The sequence below is a fragment of the Neofelis nebulosa genome, chromosome 3 (genome assembly GCF_028018385.1).
Source record: "Neofelis nebulosa isolate mNeoNeb1 chromosome 3, mNeoNeb1.pri, whole genome shotgun sequence".
In the NCBI taxonomy this organism is placed as follows: Eukaryota; Metazoa; Chordata; class Mammalia; order Carnivora; family Felidae; genus Neofelis; species Neofelis nebulosa.
In genome coordinates this window covers 116,736,489-116,752,659 of record NC_080784.1, presented here as the reverse complement: position 1 = coordinate 116,752,659, position 16,171 = coordinate 116,736,489, and the positions used below count along the sequence as shown (strand labels likewise).

Here is a 16,171-nt window from a genome sequence, read left to right as displayed (position 1 = left end):
TCATCAATGTATGCTGTTGAGACAACTGATTATCCGCATGGAAAAAAAAGAAAATAGACCCCTCCCTCACATACACACAAAAAATCAACTACAGATGGATAAAGGGCCTAAATGAGAAAGGCAAAACTGCTAAAAGAAAATATAGGAAAAGAAACAATTTTTCAGGCTTCCAGATGAAAAAGGAAACCTCCTAAAAAGAAAAAAAAAAAAAAAATCAAATTAGTCTCACACTTCTTCACATCATTTAATACCAGATTAAAATGGAGTAATGCTTTAAGAATTCCAAAACATAGTATGAACCAAATATATATTTTATCTAGCCAAATCATCGTAAAAGACAGGCAGACATTCTCAAACATAAGAAGTCAGGAAATTCAGGGCTGCCTGGGTGGCTCAGTCAGTTAAGCGTCTGACTTCAGCTCAGGTCATGATCTCACGGTTCCAGAATTTGAGCCCAATGTCCGGCTCTGCACTGACAGCTCAGAGCCTGCTTCAGATTGTCTCTCTCCCTCTCTCTCTGCCCCTCCCCCACTCACACATGTGCGCACACTCTCTCCTCCTCTCTCAAAAATAAACATTAAAAAAAAAAGAAATCTCAAGGAATTCAAAATCCAATGGAGGACTATCTTACAGAAACAACAACAGAACACAAACACTTAAAACTAGACCCAAACAGGGGCACCTGGGTGGCTCAGTCGGTTAAGCGGCCGACTTCGGCTCAGGTCATGATCTTGCGGTCCATGAGTTCGAGCCCCGCGTCGGGCTCTGTGCTGACAGCTCAGAGCCTGAAGCCTATTTCAGATTCTGTGTCTCCCTCTCTCTGACCCTCCCCCATTCATGCTCTGTCTCTCTCTGTCTCAAAAATAAATAAATGTTAAAAAAAAAAAAAAATTAAAAACAAAAAAAACAAAACTAGACCCAAAGAGAGAGCTCATGAGTGGACACACCATAATAAAAGGACTGATGATGAACTGGTGGATATAGAATCAACTTACTTACAGAGCTCAAACAAAAAACAATCATGAAAATTTAAGATTTGAGAACAGAATGTGTTATGAACGTAGACAATGGAAAAGTAACAATTTAACAACCTGAACTTAAGAATGAGGAGATGAGAAGAATGTGAGGACAGGGTCTTCTTTCCTACAGAAACAATTAGACTTGTCTACAATTGAAGCATATAATTAAAAACACACACACAGGGGGCGCCTGGGTGGCTCAGTAGGTTGAGCATCCCACTTCGGCTCAGGTCATGATCTCGCGGTTCGTGGGTTCGAGCCCCACATCGGGCTCTGTGCTCAGAGCCTGGAGCCTGGTTCAGATTCTGTGTCTCCCTCTCTCTCTGCCCCTCCCCTGCTCATGCACTCACACTCTCTCTCTCTCTCTCAAAAATAAATAAACATGAAGAAAAATTTTTAAAAAACGCATACACACAGAATTTCACCCATCAGCAAAAATTTTAAGGATTGGTAATATCCATGTTGATGAAAAGACACTTGGAAATGGACCCTCTCCCACACTGTTGGTAGGGGAGTAAATAGGTATAAAATTTTGGTGGTTAATTTTAAATACAATTAAATATTTTTAAATTAAATTTAATTTACAATTAAATACAAAATTTTAAATACAATTACTAGAAGTGAAAGAATCCGTCATTCTTATATGTTTATTTTTGAGATAGCACAAGTAGGGGAGGAGCAGAGAGAAAGGGACAGAGGATCTGAAGGAGGCTCAGTGATGACAGCAGTGAGCCCAATGTGGGGCTTGAACTCACAAACCACAAGATCATGACCCGAGCCTAAGTCAGGTGCTCAACCGACTGAGCCACCCAGGTGCCCCAAGAATCCATCATTCGTAAAGCCACCTCCAAAATCTAGATCAACTAACCCTCTCACCAGCCCGCGCTGGCTGACCCGAAGGGAGACTCTGGGAGAACCAACGAAAAAACCAATCGAGGCCAAAGCAAAAATTCTTTTTTGTGAAAGTCTTTATCACTGTTTCTCTTCATATCGTTTACATCATTAGCTTCTTGAAGGCAGAATCCAGGTCTTGGTGCATACAAAAATGTATAGAATATAACATAGCTATTAACTAGAAAGTAGTTTTAAGATGCATTCTGGTTTCCCCCTTTACTTCAATAGCAATTCTGTAAAGAACAAAAGGAATTACCAAAAGGAAATAGGTTATAATTAAGCAACGCTGCCAGGTACATGCAGTGATGTTCCAGACACACAAATATCTCAAAATTTAAATAAATACCCTTAATCCTTGTTCAAGACTGTCTATAAACACTGCTTTTGAAATTAACTGGTTTATTTCTCTTGATCTTACCTGTCAGCCAAACTGTGCAGCCACGAAAACCACCTCTGGTCCCCACGACCTGACCTCTCTTGTTCCTGCTGACATGGTGAGCTTGATAGGTGACATTAGTTGCTCTCTGCATCCCCTGGAAAAAATTAAAAAAAAAAAAAAGAATTCTGATTTACCAGTCCTTTAAAAAGTAAATACACATATTCCTTGCTGTCACTATTCTATGTAACATGCCAAAAGCAAGGAAAAAGATTAAAACTAACAGTTTTCATTATAGTACCTAAGCATGGTGTTGTGTTTTGCCAATTAATTTAATTAATAATTTAATCAACTCAGCTAGTTTAATATTTGATTTAATTAATTTAACCCTCTGAGCCACCCAGGAACGCAAAAACTCTTACTCCTGTGTTTTTACAAATGAAGATGTTAAACCTGAGAAAAGCTAACCAACTTGCCCAAGTGCCAGTTAACAAGGGAGCAGTGGACTCCATAACCCAGTCTTCCACTCACTTAGGCCCTACTAGTATACCATGTGAACTAAACAGGGTCCCTACCCTCACTGAGCTTACATCACACTGGGGGAGACAAAGCAGTATAACTTGGTCGTATCAGAGCATGACAAGTGCGACTGTAAGAAATAAAACATGGTAAGCTGAAAAGAGACATCAGGGATGAGTACCTCTCTAGACAGGACGATCAAGAAAGGCCTCTGAGAAGGTAGCATAGAAGCAGACTCCTAAACAAAGTGTGGAAGGAATGTCTGTAGGCATCATGAAATGCACAGTAGTAAGAGCTTTTGCGTTCCTGGGTGGCTCAGAGGGTTAAATTAATTAAATCAAATATTTAACTAGCTGGATTAATTAAATTATTAATTAAATTAATTGGCAAAACATGAAATTCATTGCTTATTTGTAGTTATTCCACAAAAAAAAAAAAAAAAAAGGAATGCAATCATTTTCCCAAATATTCTTCAACAAAAATGGCATAAATTTATACAGGTCTCAAAGTATCCAAATGGACATTTCTCCAAGCAAAAAATACAAATGACAAAAAAAGCAGATTAAAAGATGTTCGACATCATTAGCCACCAGAAAAATGCACAGCAAATCAAAACCACAAAGAGATACGTATATGATCCACCAGGAGGGCTATAATCAAAAAGACAGTAACAAGTGCTAGTGAGAATACAGAGAAATTAGAATCCTCATACATTTGTGGTGAAAATGTAAAATACTACAGCCACTTTGGCAAACAGCAGTTCTGAAAATGTTAAATATAGTTACCACGTGACCAAATAAACTCCCAGATACTCACAAGAAAACATGTCCACACAAAACATACATACCTAAGTTCATAGCAGCTTTATTGATAAAAGCCAAAAAGTGGAAACCCAATTGTCCACCAGTTGATAATTAGATAAAATATTTTAAAGTTTACACGATATACCCACTCAATGGATTATCGGGCAACAAAAAGGAATGAAGTACTCAAACACGTTACAACTTGGATGAACCTCAAAAACATTAGGCTAAGAAGCCAGTCACAAACACCCATGTATGGTATAATTCCATTTATTGAACTGTCCAACACAAGAAACGCTAGAGAGACAGAAAGCAGATTAGTGACTGCCTCAGGCTGGGAGACTGGAGGGCAGGGAGAGTGACTGGTAATGCATAGAGGGATCTTTTGGGATTATTAAAATGCTCTAAAATTGATTGTGATCATGGCTGCAAAACTGAAAAATATTAAAAGCCATTTATGCATTTTAAACAGATAAATTGAATGGTATGCAAATTATATCAATAATGTTGTTTTCTATACAAAACAAAATGAATTAGAGTCTCTATTTTCTCTCCCTATGGAGCAAAACCGTAATTAAGGTTCTTTTTAATAGCATGTCTTTACAAAATAGGTACGTAACAGCATCCTTTTTTGATAGGGTGTTTGTATTTGATACTGCTTGTAAGCTCTTTTTAAGGCAGTTTTATTCATCATTCATTCAAAACTATTTACTGAATACATACTACACGCTTGACATTCCTCTAGGAATGAAACAGTTTACAGTACCAATAAAAAAATCTCTGTCCTCTTGGGACTTTTATCTGGTCCTCACTCCTAGTGCAGTGGTTCTCAAAGTGTGGCCCCAGAAGAGCAGAATCAGAGTATCCTGGGAACTGTTAGAAATGCAAATTATTAGATCCTGCCTCCAGGCCAACTGAATCAGAAACTCTGGGGCAGGGCCCAACAGTCTGTATTTTAAAGCCCTCCAGGTGATGATGATACAAGTTAGTGTCTGAAAGCCACTGGACTAGGGACGCCTAGGTGGCTCCTGTCCATAGAGTACCCGACTCTTGATCTGGGCTCAGGTCATGATTCCAGGGTCATTGGATGGAGCCCTGCAATGCTGAGCCTAGAGCCTCCTTAAGATTCTCCCTCTCTGCCCTCTCCCAGCCCCCCTGCCACTCCCCCACTCAAGATTCTTTTCCCCTTCCCCTGTATATTCTCTTTAAAAAAAAAAAAAAAGTCACTGGTCACTGGAAGAGACAACAGGGGGAAGAAAGACCAAAATGATTAAGTAAATTATATAAGTTATGCAGGAATAAATATCAGAAAGGAGAAAAGTAAATAAAGCAAAATTGTGAAGAAATATCAGAAGTGATGTTCAGACAGAGTGTCTTCACCAAAAAGAGAACACTTAAGACCTGTGATGAGCTGGGGCAGTGGGGGGGGGGAGGTGAAGCACCTCCAGACAGAAGGAAGAGTGAGAACGCAGAAAAGTGAAAACGTGGACCAGGGAAATCTAGAGTGGATGGCAGGCAGTCTGAACAACTCCTGTGAAGTCAACACTCATAAATTCAAAGCAATACCAGTCACTAGGACAGTGTTTTCCACAGCCACAGCAGGGACACAGGTTGAGGCATGAAACAGTCAGAGTAGATCCAACCAGGGCTGTGGTTTGGCCCAGAGGTCTTCAAAATGGGGAACAAACACCCTTGTAGGCATAGAAGCATGACCTTTGTAAAGGAATGCATTTCTATCCAGATCTTCAACTTCCAGATGTACTCTCTTCTAAAAACGGTCTGCCCGAGGCGCCAGGTCTCTCTTCCCACTTCCCTGCCAACGATGCAGATATTCCTAGTGCACCAGAGAAAGGCATCTCTGCCCTTCTGGGTCCTACCATCACTCATTGTGGAAAATCCTCTGAGGCCAAAGGGACAATCTGCCAATTCTTTTTAATAAGTACACCACAAGAGTCACACCCCTCGCCCACTAATCGTCTCATTAACAGATGGATTTCCAATAAAATTATATTATAAATGTTCAATAATCACTTATGAAAAATTATAATATGGGTCACCTGACTTATTTCTCTTCAATAAACTAATGAAGGAAACATAACTTTCCAGCTCCACGTCTCCAAGATCTTAAACAAAAACAAGGTTCCCCACACAGATATCCTCATCTCTTGAGGAGGGACACCTCTACTCAGAGGTCACTAGTTTCAGCCCCCAGCCAGGCTGCCTGGGGAGAAGGGGGTGGGGACGGGGGGTGCTACACAAGTCAGCTGCAAAACCTGTTTGACTCAGGTCATTTTGCTTTGGGATTTGTTCCAAGTTATTTCGCTTTGGGGCAAGAAGAAACATGTATCTAATGAATTTTAATTCATTCTGGCCCTGTAAAATACCTCCTGCTTTCTTTTTAAATTGAGTAGAATATATAAAATTACCTGAGAAGCTATAAACCAACCACTGAGGATGTGGCTGGGAGAAAATATAGGATAAGCAGAGATTGTCTGTTTTAATCACTAGAAAAGAATGCTACCTCAGGGTTTCTTGCCTCCCACATTTAAAAAAATTCTGGCAGCAGGGATGGCAGTCTAAGGACGCTTATTGTTTATAGATGTTTGATCTTTCTCATATTACAAAACAATCTTAAAAAGAAAAAAAAGATCTGCCACAATCTCCTACCTCCCAGTTTCTCAGAGTAAATTAAAGAACACTTTTCTTAAACTACTGGAATAGCAAGGAGGTGGAATTATGCCTGAACTTTACTAAGAACCTAAAGGCCACTCCCACATGCAATCTACTAGTTCCCCTTCCCTTCTTTTCCACCCTCCCGCTGGCCAAATCCTTCCCCCAATTACACCCACAAGAAATGACATTAGTGACTCACTAAGGGCCAAGGGTGAGTTGTTTCCTTCTGATTCTACATTCCTGCTCAGTCTTCAAGGGCCTAGCTTCTATCCACAGGACAGAGAAATCAGGTTTATGATTTCTTTCCTAATCGTCTGGGTGGTTTGTAGAAATATTTATGTGGCCTGGTGTGTGCACCCAGGCAGTCCCTGTAACATTTACCGCCTATATGGTTTGACTGTTCTTGAAGGACCGTTTTATACTTTCAGGTGTCTTTCTATGTACATATGTTTTGACTTCCTTGGGTGGGTAGGTCAAGCGCAGGGAGCTGCAGTTCTTTGTATTTTCCCCAACGTTCCAACTCTTCTCTTGTGCCTAGTCAGTGCTCAGTAAAAGTTAGATATAAGGCACTTATTTTAAGGTATGATTTGTTTTCCCTGCCTAACATGCCAATGAAGACCAACATTCAGCAATCTTAAGTCTAGCAGAACTGGGATGATTCATTTCAACAGAATTTATTCACTTTCAACACGTAGGGCTAAACAACTCTCAGTCCTGTTACCAGGCTAACTTCACATGGCCTCTGACAATTGTGGTGCACACTTTCTACACATTTGACACACTTCTGTCATGATGCACACAAGTAGTGGCCCAGGGTGCCTTTTTGGACCGTCCTTAATTTCCACATGGGCGGTTTTATTATTTTGTCCACTTCCCTATGGGACAAATGAACTTCTCCTATGATGCCATTTAGAGAACTTTATGCCTTATGAGTTTATCATGACTTTATGAACAACTCTGCCTTTTTAAGTGGAATGTGTAAAAGCAATGAGCATATACCAAATAACAAGTATAATTCTGGACTCGACATCTATCATCCATCCCACCACCCACCTTAAGCTGACTGCTGAACAGTGTATTCCTGAAAGGGTGTTACGGAAACTGGTCTGGATCACCTGGCAGAAGAACCAAGCAGCACTCGGAGATCTTGGAAGGCAGGAGGTTTATTTTAGACCAGTGGGCTCAGAGATCACCCTCCAGAGGTCTGAGCCCAGAGCATCAACAGAGGGGACAATTTATAGTCTGTTACTTCTGCATTCCTCATTAGTAGTAATTTGGTGCCAGTGGCAGCAAGCAGGGTGGGAAGAAGAACCCGGAAGGGGAGTCTTCAGGCTGGAGGGACTGGAGTTCCCCTATCAGTCCTGTCGGCCATCTTATAACAGATTTTTCCCTGTCAAGGGAATCTCTGAAACAGTAACAGTCATGTTTCTTTCATGTCTCAAGACATACTATGGAGAGATTGTAGCGTAACATGTGAATAAAGTGAAGACATGGCAGAGTACATACAAAAAAGAAGAAACCTTGGGGCGCCGTGTGGCTTGGTGGGTTAAGCGTCCGACTTACACTCAGGTCATGATCTCACGGTTTGTGGGTTTGAGCCCCATATCGGGCTCTGTGCTGGCAGCTCAGAGCCTAGAGCCTACTTCGGATTCTGTGTCTCCCTCTCTCTCTGCCCCCCCCCCCACTCATGCTCATGCTCTGTCTCTCCCTGTCTCTCAAAAATAAATGAACATTGAAAAATAATTTTTTAAAAAAAGAAGAAACCTTTAGTTCACAGTCACTGATAACTTAGTTTAGTTACTCACAAGTGGAATTAATCTTCTGAACATTAACAAGCCAAAGGCAAACAGCAAAAGTGAAGATCATACATTGCTGGAGGCTGAGAAAACTTGAAAATACTATACTTAACACCCTGAGATTCCCAAACATGCTGCACAGCAACACTGGAATGATGTTGCTCATCAGGAAGCAAATCTCAGGCTCTCCCCCAGACCTCCTGAATCAAAACTAAGTCCCTACGAGGCTTATCTGATTGCCATCAACTATACCATGCATGCACTCTGCATATACATCATAGGTACCCAACTAGTCTATTTTAAAGATTAAGCAACACTTATATATTGAATCAAAATTTCAAAATGTCGGTAACTTTAATGGAAGGGCCCTAGGATGACCTCCAGGTAGAAAGCCCAGCTCTAAGATTCCTAGAAGTCAGAAACGAATCTAAGACTATTTTAGTCATTGATCCCTTCTAGATACTGAGGATAAGATAACATTTCAGGTAAGAAGACAACCTATAAATAAAGAAATCATTACACCATGACAGACCCCTGCATCTCCCACCATAGTGACAGTGGGGGAGTCCCCATACATACGAAGGGAGTTCAGAAGCTGGACAGACAAAAATACACTAACGTCTACCTCAGATGTTGATATTAACTACTAAAACCATGCGAGAGTACACAAAAAACATGGACACAAATGTTCACAACAGCATCACCCATAAAAGCCAAAGAACAGAAACTCAAATGTCCATCACCTGATGAATGGATAAACCAAATGTAATATATATCCATAAAATGGAACATGATTCGACCACCTAAAGGAATGAAGTACTGATAACATGCTACAACATGGATGAACCTTGGAAACATTATACTAAGTTAAAGAAGCCAGATGCAGTAAGCCATATGTTGTAGGATTCCATTTATAGGAAAATTTGGAATAGGAAAATCCAGAGACAAAAAACATTATGGACTGTCAGGAGCTAGAGAGAAAGGAAGAGGTAGGAAGGGGAATGACTGCTCGTGGGTACAGGATTTCTTTTTGAGGTGAAAAAATGTTCTAAAATTAGACACTGGTGATGATTGTACAACTCTGAATATACTAAAAAAAAACTTAAACATAGTTGTACAACTCTGAATATACTAAAAAAAACTTAAACATACGAGAGATAAAGACACAGAGAAAGGATGCAAACATCAAGGAAACTAGAAAGAAGACACAGAATAATGGCTACATTCATCTAAATTGAAACTGGACTTCTATACATAATGTCTAACATTCCCACTATTTTTATTGGTTAAAACTCACTCGGTAAGGAATTATATCCTTAGAAAAGGACATGTCACAGAAATAATTACCACTTAGGTAAATACCAAAAAAGAAAAAAAGTTATTCTCTTCATTTACATTACTTAGTAACTTGCTTTCAAAACAATTCAGAGTTGGGAGTTTTAAGCGTCCGACTTCAGCTCAGGTCATGATCTCACGGTGAGTTCGAGACCCATGCGGGGGCTCTGTGCTGACAGCTCAGAGCCTGGAACCTGCTTCGGAATCTGTGTCTCCCTCTCCCTCTGCCCTTCCCCCACTGGTGTGCGTGTACACGTGTGTGCTCTCTCAAAAATAAACATAAAAAAAAAAAAAGAGCAAAAGATGGTAACTTCCAAGCTGGTGAATAAGAAAATGTTATTATCAACTGGATCTTACTTTAAATTCCTAATTTTGCATATCAGAGCTACGCAATTTCCTTTCCCTTTTTCTTACCCAAAACAAAGCGGAGAATAGGGTCTCTCAGCTTCAGCAATAATGACTCCTTGAACCAGATAATTCTTTGTTGTGGGAGCCATTCTGTGCACTGTCAGATGTTTAGTAGCATCTCTGGCCTCTATCCAACAGATGCCAGAAGCACCCCCAGCACAGGCACACCCTAACAATCAAAAATGTCTCCAGATACTGCCAAACACCCCCTTGGGAGTGGCAAAATCTTATCTGGTTGAGAGCCACTAGAGTAGAGAACTACTTCTCAAAATTCAATGTAACAGAGCTCAGGCTGGGAAAGTTTATTTCACAATTCACATGTAGAGACACAAGTATACTGAGGGGGAAGCTAATACTGCCAGGTATCATGCCAGAAGCCAGGGCTACAGAATCACCCAGAACTAGGATTCCAAAGTAGCCACTAGCTTTCAAAATTTCTTGCCCTGGAAAGAGAGTAAAAATGAATACATGAATACATAAATACACAGAGAGTAGAAGAAATGCTGGCAGCCACCCCAAAGTTAGTATCTAGACATGCCCTGTCAATACAACTTTCTGAGATGATGAAAATCTTCTATACTGTACTGTCCGATACACTGGCCACTAGACAGTGGAGTGCCTGAAATGTGGCTAGTGCAGCTAAGGAAAAGAATTTCTTACTTTACTAATTTTAACTAAATTTAAGTTGCCACAGGTGGCTAGCAGCTATCAGATTCGACAACACAGATCCAGACCTTGTTATCGTTCTTGTTATTGTTAGTCAACATTCGTAAGAGTACATTCTTGGTGGAAATCCAGCTTTCCTTCTTCTTTAGGCAATTTTTCCAGCAGCAGATCAATACCTGCCCCTGACCATGGCCAGGCCAATGCTCTGAAGAATGAAAATACTGGCCTCTGCCTCGGCCTTTCATAAGCTGGGTGTTCTGCATGCGTTGTTTCTTTTCTGTTCCACCTCAGTCTCCTCCAAAATCCAGAATGAGCTACTGGCCTTCTGTGAAAAGCATCTAACAGTGTATGGGACAAACTGCTCAAAAAAGGTAGAACTGGTAAAAGGGAGAATTATCTCATTCATTTATTTGCTTTTTAATTAACTCTTTCCCAGGTAGAATACAATGCCTTCTGTCTTTTTACTACTGCATCCCTAGCACCTAGAACAAAGGCACACACAGAGTAGGTGTTAAATATTTGATGAATAAATAATAACAAGGGGGCACCTGGGTGGCTCAGTCAGTTAAGCATCTGACTCTTGATTTCGGCTCAGGTCATGATCTCACGGTTGCGAGATCAAGCCCCACATGGGACTCCATACTGGGCGTGGAACCTGCTTAAGATTTTCTCTCTTTCTCTCTGTCCCTCCTCCCCCCCTCAAAAAATAAAAATTAATAATAAAAAATAAGAAGAACAACACCTTAAATATTGTTCATGTGCCAGGTATCACCATAGTATTTCAAATATACTGACTTACTTAAACCTCACTATAGCAGCACCTGGGTGGCCCAGTTGGTTAGGCATCCAACTTTTGATCTTGGCTCAGGTTGCAATCTCACGGTTTGTTACATGGAGCTACCCCCACTCCCACCCCTACGGGGCTCTGTGCTGACAGCACAGACCCTGCTTAGGGTTCCCTCTCTGCCTCTCCCTTGCTCATGTGTGCATGTGCACACTCTCTCAAAATAAATAAACTTTAAAAAAAAATTTTTTTTATAATGTTTATTATTATTTTTGAAAGAGAGACAGAGAGCAAGCAGGGGAGGGGCAGAGAGAGAGGGAAACACAGAATCAGAAGCAGGCTCCAGGCTTTGAGCTGTCAGCACAGAGCTCGACGCAGGACTCAAACCTACAGACCGCGAGATCATGATCTGAGCCGCGTAGTCAGCCGCGTAACCGACTGAGACATCCAGGCACCCCTTCAAAATAAATAAACTTAAAAAAATAAACCCCACTATAACCCTAGGAGATATGCACTATTTCCTAGTGGAGATATAGGTCCACCATAAGCTGTATCTTATTATTCACATCATTACCTTTGAGGATGATGAGGCACAGACGTATTACGGTAATATGCCCAAGATCACACAGGTGGTAAGTGACAAAACTATAATTTGAATCCTACCACATATGAAGCATATTCTCTAAAGCTGTGCAGAGATATTAATGTTATCTAAGGATTTTAATGTCTGAAGCACCCAAGCTTACTATGTACCATATTCCTTATCCCCATCTTGTTATATGAGAAGCTCAGTGTAGACACAAAACATCTGTAATGAAATATCACTACATAATACGTGATAGTGGCAGCATACAACATAATACAGGGGTGCACACCCAATTCAGCAATGTGTAAGAGTGTGTGCACACAGGAGGGAGGGCCACCGTATGATAAACAAGCCCACAGCTCTGCGAAGATTCTAGGAAGTGACAAAGGTTAACATGCAGCCCAGGCACAAGGAAAGGCTTGTGTAAAACCATGAGGATGAAAGGTACAGAAGAAAAGTTGGGGCTGGAGATATGGAGCTATGGAAATTTGGGGAGTAGCAGGAGATAGGGGTATGGAAAGGCAAACCAGAATGAGACTACAGGTTGCTTCTGAATGTCAGACCACTCCGTGGGCTGGAGGCTCCAACTCCCCAGTAAGGCAGGTCCAAGCAAGGCATTCAACCCAACATGATTCTACCAAACGGGTGAGTAACCCCTGGACCTGAACTGAGTGCCCCACATCTCCCTCAGCCCAACTCACACACTCCTAAGGGCAGATAAAAGCTAGTCCCACATTGGGGCGTCTGGGTGGTTCAGTCGGTTAAGTGTCCTCCTGGTTTCGGCTCAGGTCATGATCTCACAGTTACACGAATTCGAGCCCCATGTCAGACTCTGCACTGAGCGTGGAGCCTGCGTGGGATTCTCTCTCCCTCCCTCTGCCCCTCCCCCACTCACACTGTGTCTCTCTCAAAATAAACAAACCTAAAAAAAGAAAAAAAAAGAAAAAAGCTGGTCTCAGTATAGAAAGGTTCAGTCAGATGGAGAATGAAATGCATTACATCTGATCCTTTGTCAGACTGAGGTATGAGGAAGCTAACGAAGCAAGTTTATTCCTGATTTCTCTTTAACCATTCTTGTAGATGTATGGAGACATCTCCCTCTAATACTAAATAATGCTCCCCAATGCCAGAACATTATATTTTCCTAGGTCTTTCCTAGCTCTCATGAAGCCCCTTCTCTTACCTGTTCCTTCACAGGAGATACTACCCAAAGCTTAGGACTTAGAGAATGAAGAGAAAAATGAGAGACTAACTCAAATTTAATCATCAAATCTTTATTTCCAATTTTAACCCACCTCAGTCTCTATCATGTTGTCCACGTGTCCCTACTGAGTATTCGAAATGAGGCTAGTCTGAACTGAGATGTGTAAGTGTAAAATACACCCTTAAGTAATATATCTTAGTAATTTTATGTTATGATAGTATTGAAGTTACATTTATGTTGAAATGACGGTTTTAAATATGTTGGGTTAAATAAAAGACGTTAATCAAATTTATTTCAACCTGTTTCTTTTTTCTTCAATGGACCCTCTAGAAAGTTTTCAACTACATTATGTGGCTCTCACTATATTCCTATGGAGAGCGTATCTACTAAAAGCTGTCTCGCGTGTGCAGTATGCTTAAAATTGGATCCACCACTAAGAAACTCTATGACATCGCTGTGCCTCGGTTTCTTCATCTATAATATGGAAATACTACTTGTAATAAATAGGATAACTGTGAAAATAAGAACTATACACAACATTTACTATATGCCAGGCACTGTAAGCATTTCTCATCTATTAGCTCCTTTAAATCTTCACAACATCCCAGTGAGACTAACGCTTCCATTTTACAGGTGAGCACAGGGAAATCAAGTGACTAGCCAAAGGTTATGTGGTTAGTAAAGAACAGAGCCCAGATTTGAGCCCAGGCAGCTTTAAATGACTCTCTCTCATGATATCCACTTCAGAAATGTTGCAAAAATTCAGTAAGTTAACTTAAGTAAGACATTTAAAACAGTATTGGGCACACAGTAAATTCTCCTTCAGTGTTTAACTTTTATCAGCATTACCCCAGCCTCCAGCCTACTTCCCAATTTCCCAGCACGGCACAACTTTTCTCCCCATTTCTCAAGATTAAAACCTCAGGATCCAACTTTTAACACGCCTCCCTCTTTCATTCCCTAATTCTAGTTAGTCAGTCAGCTCCTTCTTACTCTTCCTTGTGTGTCTTTTTTTTTTTTTTAATAATTTTTTTTTTTTTACATTTATTTATTTTTGAGACAGAGAGAGACAGAGCATGAACGGGGGAGGGTGAGAGAGAGGGAGACACAGAATCTGAAACAGGCTCCAGGCTCTGAGCTGTCAGCACAGAGCCTAACGCAGGGCTCGAACTCACGGACCGCAAGATCGTGACCTGAGCCGAAGTCAGCCACATAACCGACTGAGCCACCCAGGTGCCCCTCTTTTTTTTTTTTTTTTTTTTATAAATTTTTTTTTTTACATTTATTTATTTTTGAGACAGAGAGAGACAGAGCATGAACGGGGGAGGGTCAGAGAGTTCCTTGTGTGTTTTTAATGCACCTATTCTGCTATTCCCACAGGTGCTTTAACCCGGCCCTTTGCACCCTCGCATCGGATAAATCAATACCAAGAACAACTTAAACAGTGTTCATGTACCAGCATGCTCTAAATCTATTAGTTCATTTAGACCTCACTATAACCCTATCTGTTTTCTAAGACTTCCACATCTAGGCTCTAACAGTATCTAATTTCCTCAGTAGCCCAACCTTCCTGGAAATCCAATTTCATCATGTGATGGAAACTTTAAAGGAGTATGGGTTCTTCACACTTGTGTGTATCAGCTGACTTCAGTATGTGAAAGGAAAATATGACGGTTGTTCTCTATTGGGGCAAAAAAAGACTTATAAGGCCCAGAAAATTAAAAATTCTAGCCTCACCAAAAATCTCCCAAGGAATCAAGTCTTAACTGAGCTAACATTAACAACTGCATAACCTAGCCCCACCCTAACCCATTCAAACTTCTCTCCACTCCTCTGTAAAAATTCTCCAGAGTGGTTAAACAAGGTTTCCTTGTTTTCCTTGTTTCTATAAAAAATAGTATTATTATTAATTCTTATTTCCAGCCTTTATTCATACAGTTCCTCTCTGCCTCACAAATCTGGGCACATTTCTCCTCCATAAACTTTCCCCAAACATTTAGGATAAACTAATCTCCCTTCTAAACTGCGATAAAACATGTCTTGCACTAGTCACTGTGGTCTGAAATACTCATCACCTGGCAAATGCCACTTCCAGCCCCAACCAGGCCATGAGCAACTGGCCGGAAAGCATGGAGTCCCTCATTTTTCATCTTCTCCATCAGTGGCAAAGGTCTCTACAAAGAATGAACACCTATTTGGCAAACAGTTAAAACATAAATTATGGACGGTGTAAATGAAATCATCTGTAAATACCCTAATTTAGCCAACCTTATTTCACCAACTAAAAAATACCATGAGGTACAAGAGCCACACCAAGTTACATGGTAGTGGTTTCACTGAACTTTCAAATTCATTATCTTCTTTGCTCCTTGAAACAACCTAGAGAAGTGCACACTATTACACCCTTGTTAAGACAGCTAAGGGTTAAAGAAATAGAATGTTTTTCCTCAAGTTCACTCAGCTACTAAATGGCAAAGCTGGAACCAGAGACCAGGCCAGTAGTCCAGTGCTCTTTCCAATGTTCTAATTCACCTTTTATTCCTTTCCCTCCTTATCACAGAAGATTAAATAATTAAAAGAAGAAAGGAATCAGGTGAGAATCTTAAGTAACAACAGATACGATAAACTCACATCAAATGAATATTTGCCTGAAATGGCTTTTTTTTTAACTCATCAAGGTTAATGATGATTTACGAGGTTGCATTTAAAATTAAGCCTCATGATCGGATTGTGCTGTGAAATAAAAACCCATCTAAACTTAAAACCAGCGCCTTTCCTGACTCCAAAGTTGGACACCACCTCCCCCTCCCCCACCTCAATCTGCTCTATACTTACAATATCTTAAGGCTGTTTCTCATCAAAGAAATAAGGAAGGAAACAACCTCCTGAGGAGACAGCACTTAACCATCAAATCCAATTGGCAGTCCTTGCTAAACGTTATAAACCATTAGTCTACCCATACCTTACTGTCTCCAGGAATCGAGTCCTTAAAACTCCATGTTATTTGTCAAACATTCCGATTTAATACTGAGCCACAAAGAACCTCAGTTCAGAGCAGTCTCAACTCATGAATGGCCACATTGTTGGGTACTCTCCCTTCACACTGAA

At 40.6% G+C, this 16,171-nt stretch overlaps 1 protein-coding gene across 3 annotated transcripts in view; it reads right to left on the bottom strand.

Annotated features, from left to right (window-relative positions):
- PAPSS1 (3'-phosphoadenosine 5'-phosphosulfate synthase 1) overlaps positions 1 to 16,171 on the bottom strand; it is a 104,960-nt gene that overhangs the window by 88,030 nt on the left and 759 nt on the right. For 2 of the 3 annotated variants that reach the window (XM_058721718.1, XM_058721717.1), the window contains exon 2: positions 2,332 to 2,446. In XM_058721718.1, coding sequence (XP_058577701.1) covers positions 2,332 to 2,446 — 115 coding nt within the window. Of the gene's footprint in view, positions 1 to 2,331; positions 2,447 to 16,025; positions 16,046 to 16,171 lie in introns of those variants that run through there. The other variant, XM_058721719.1, reaches the window with a different exon arrangement.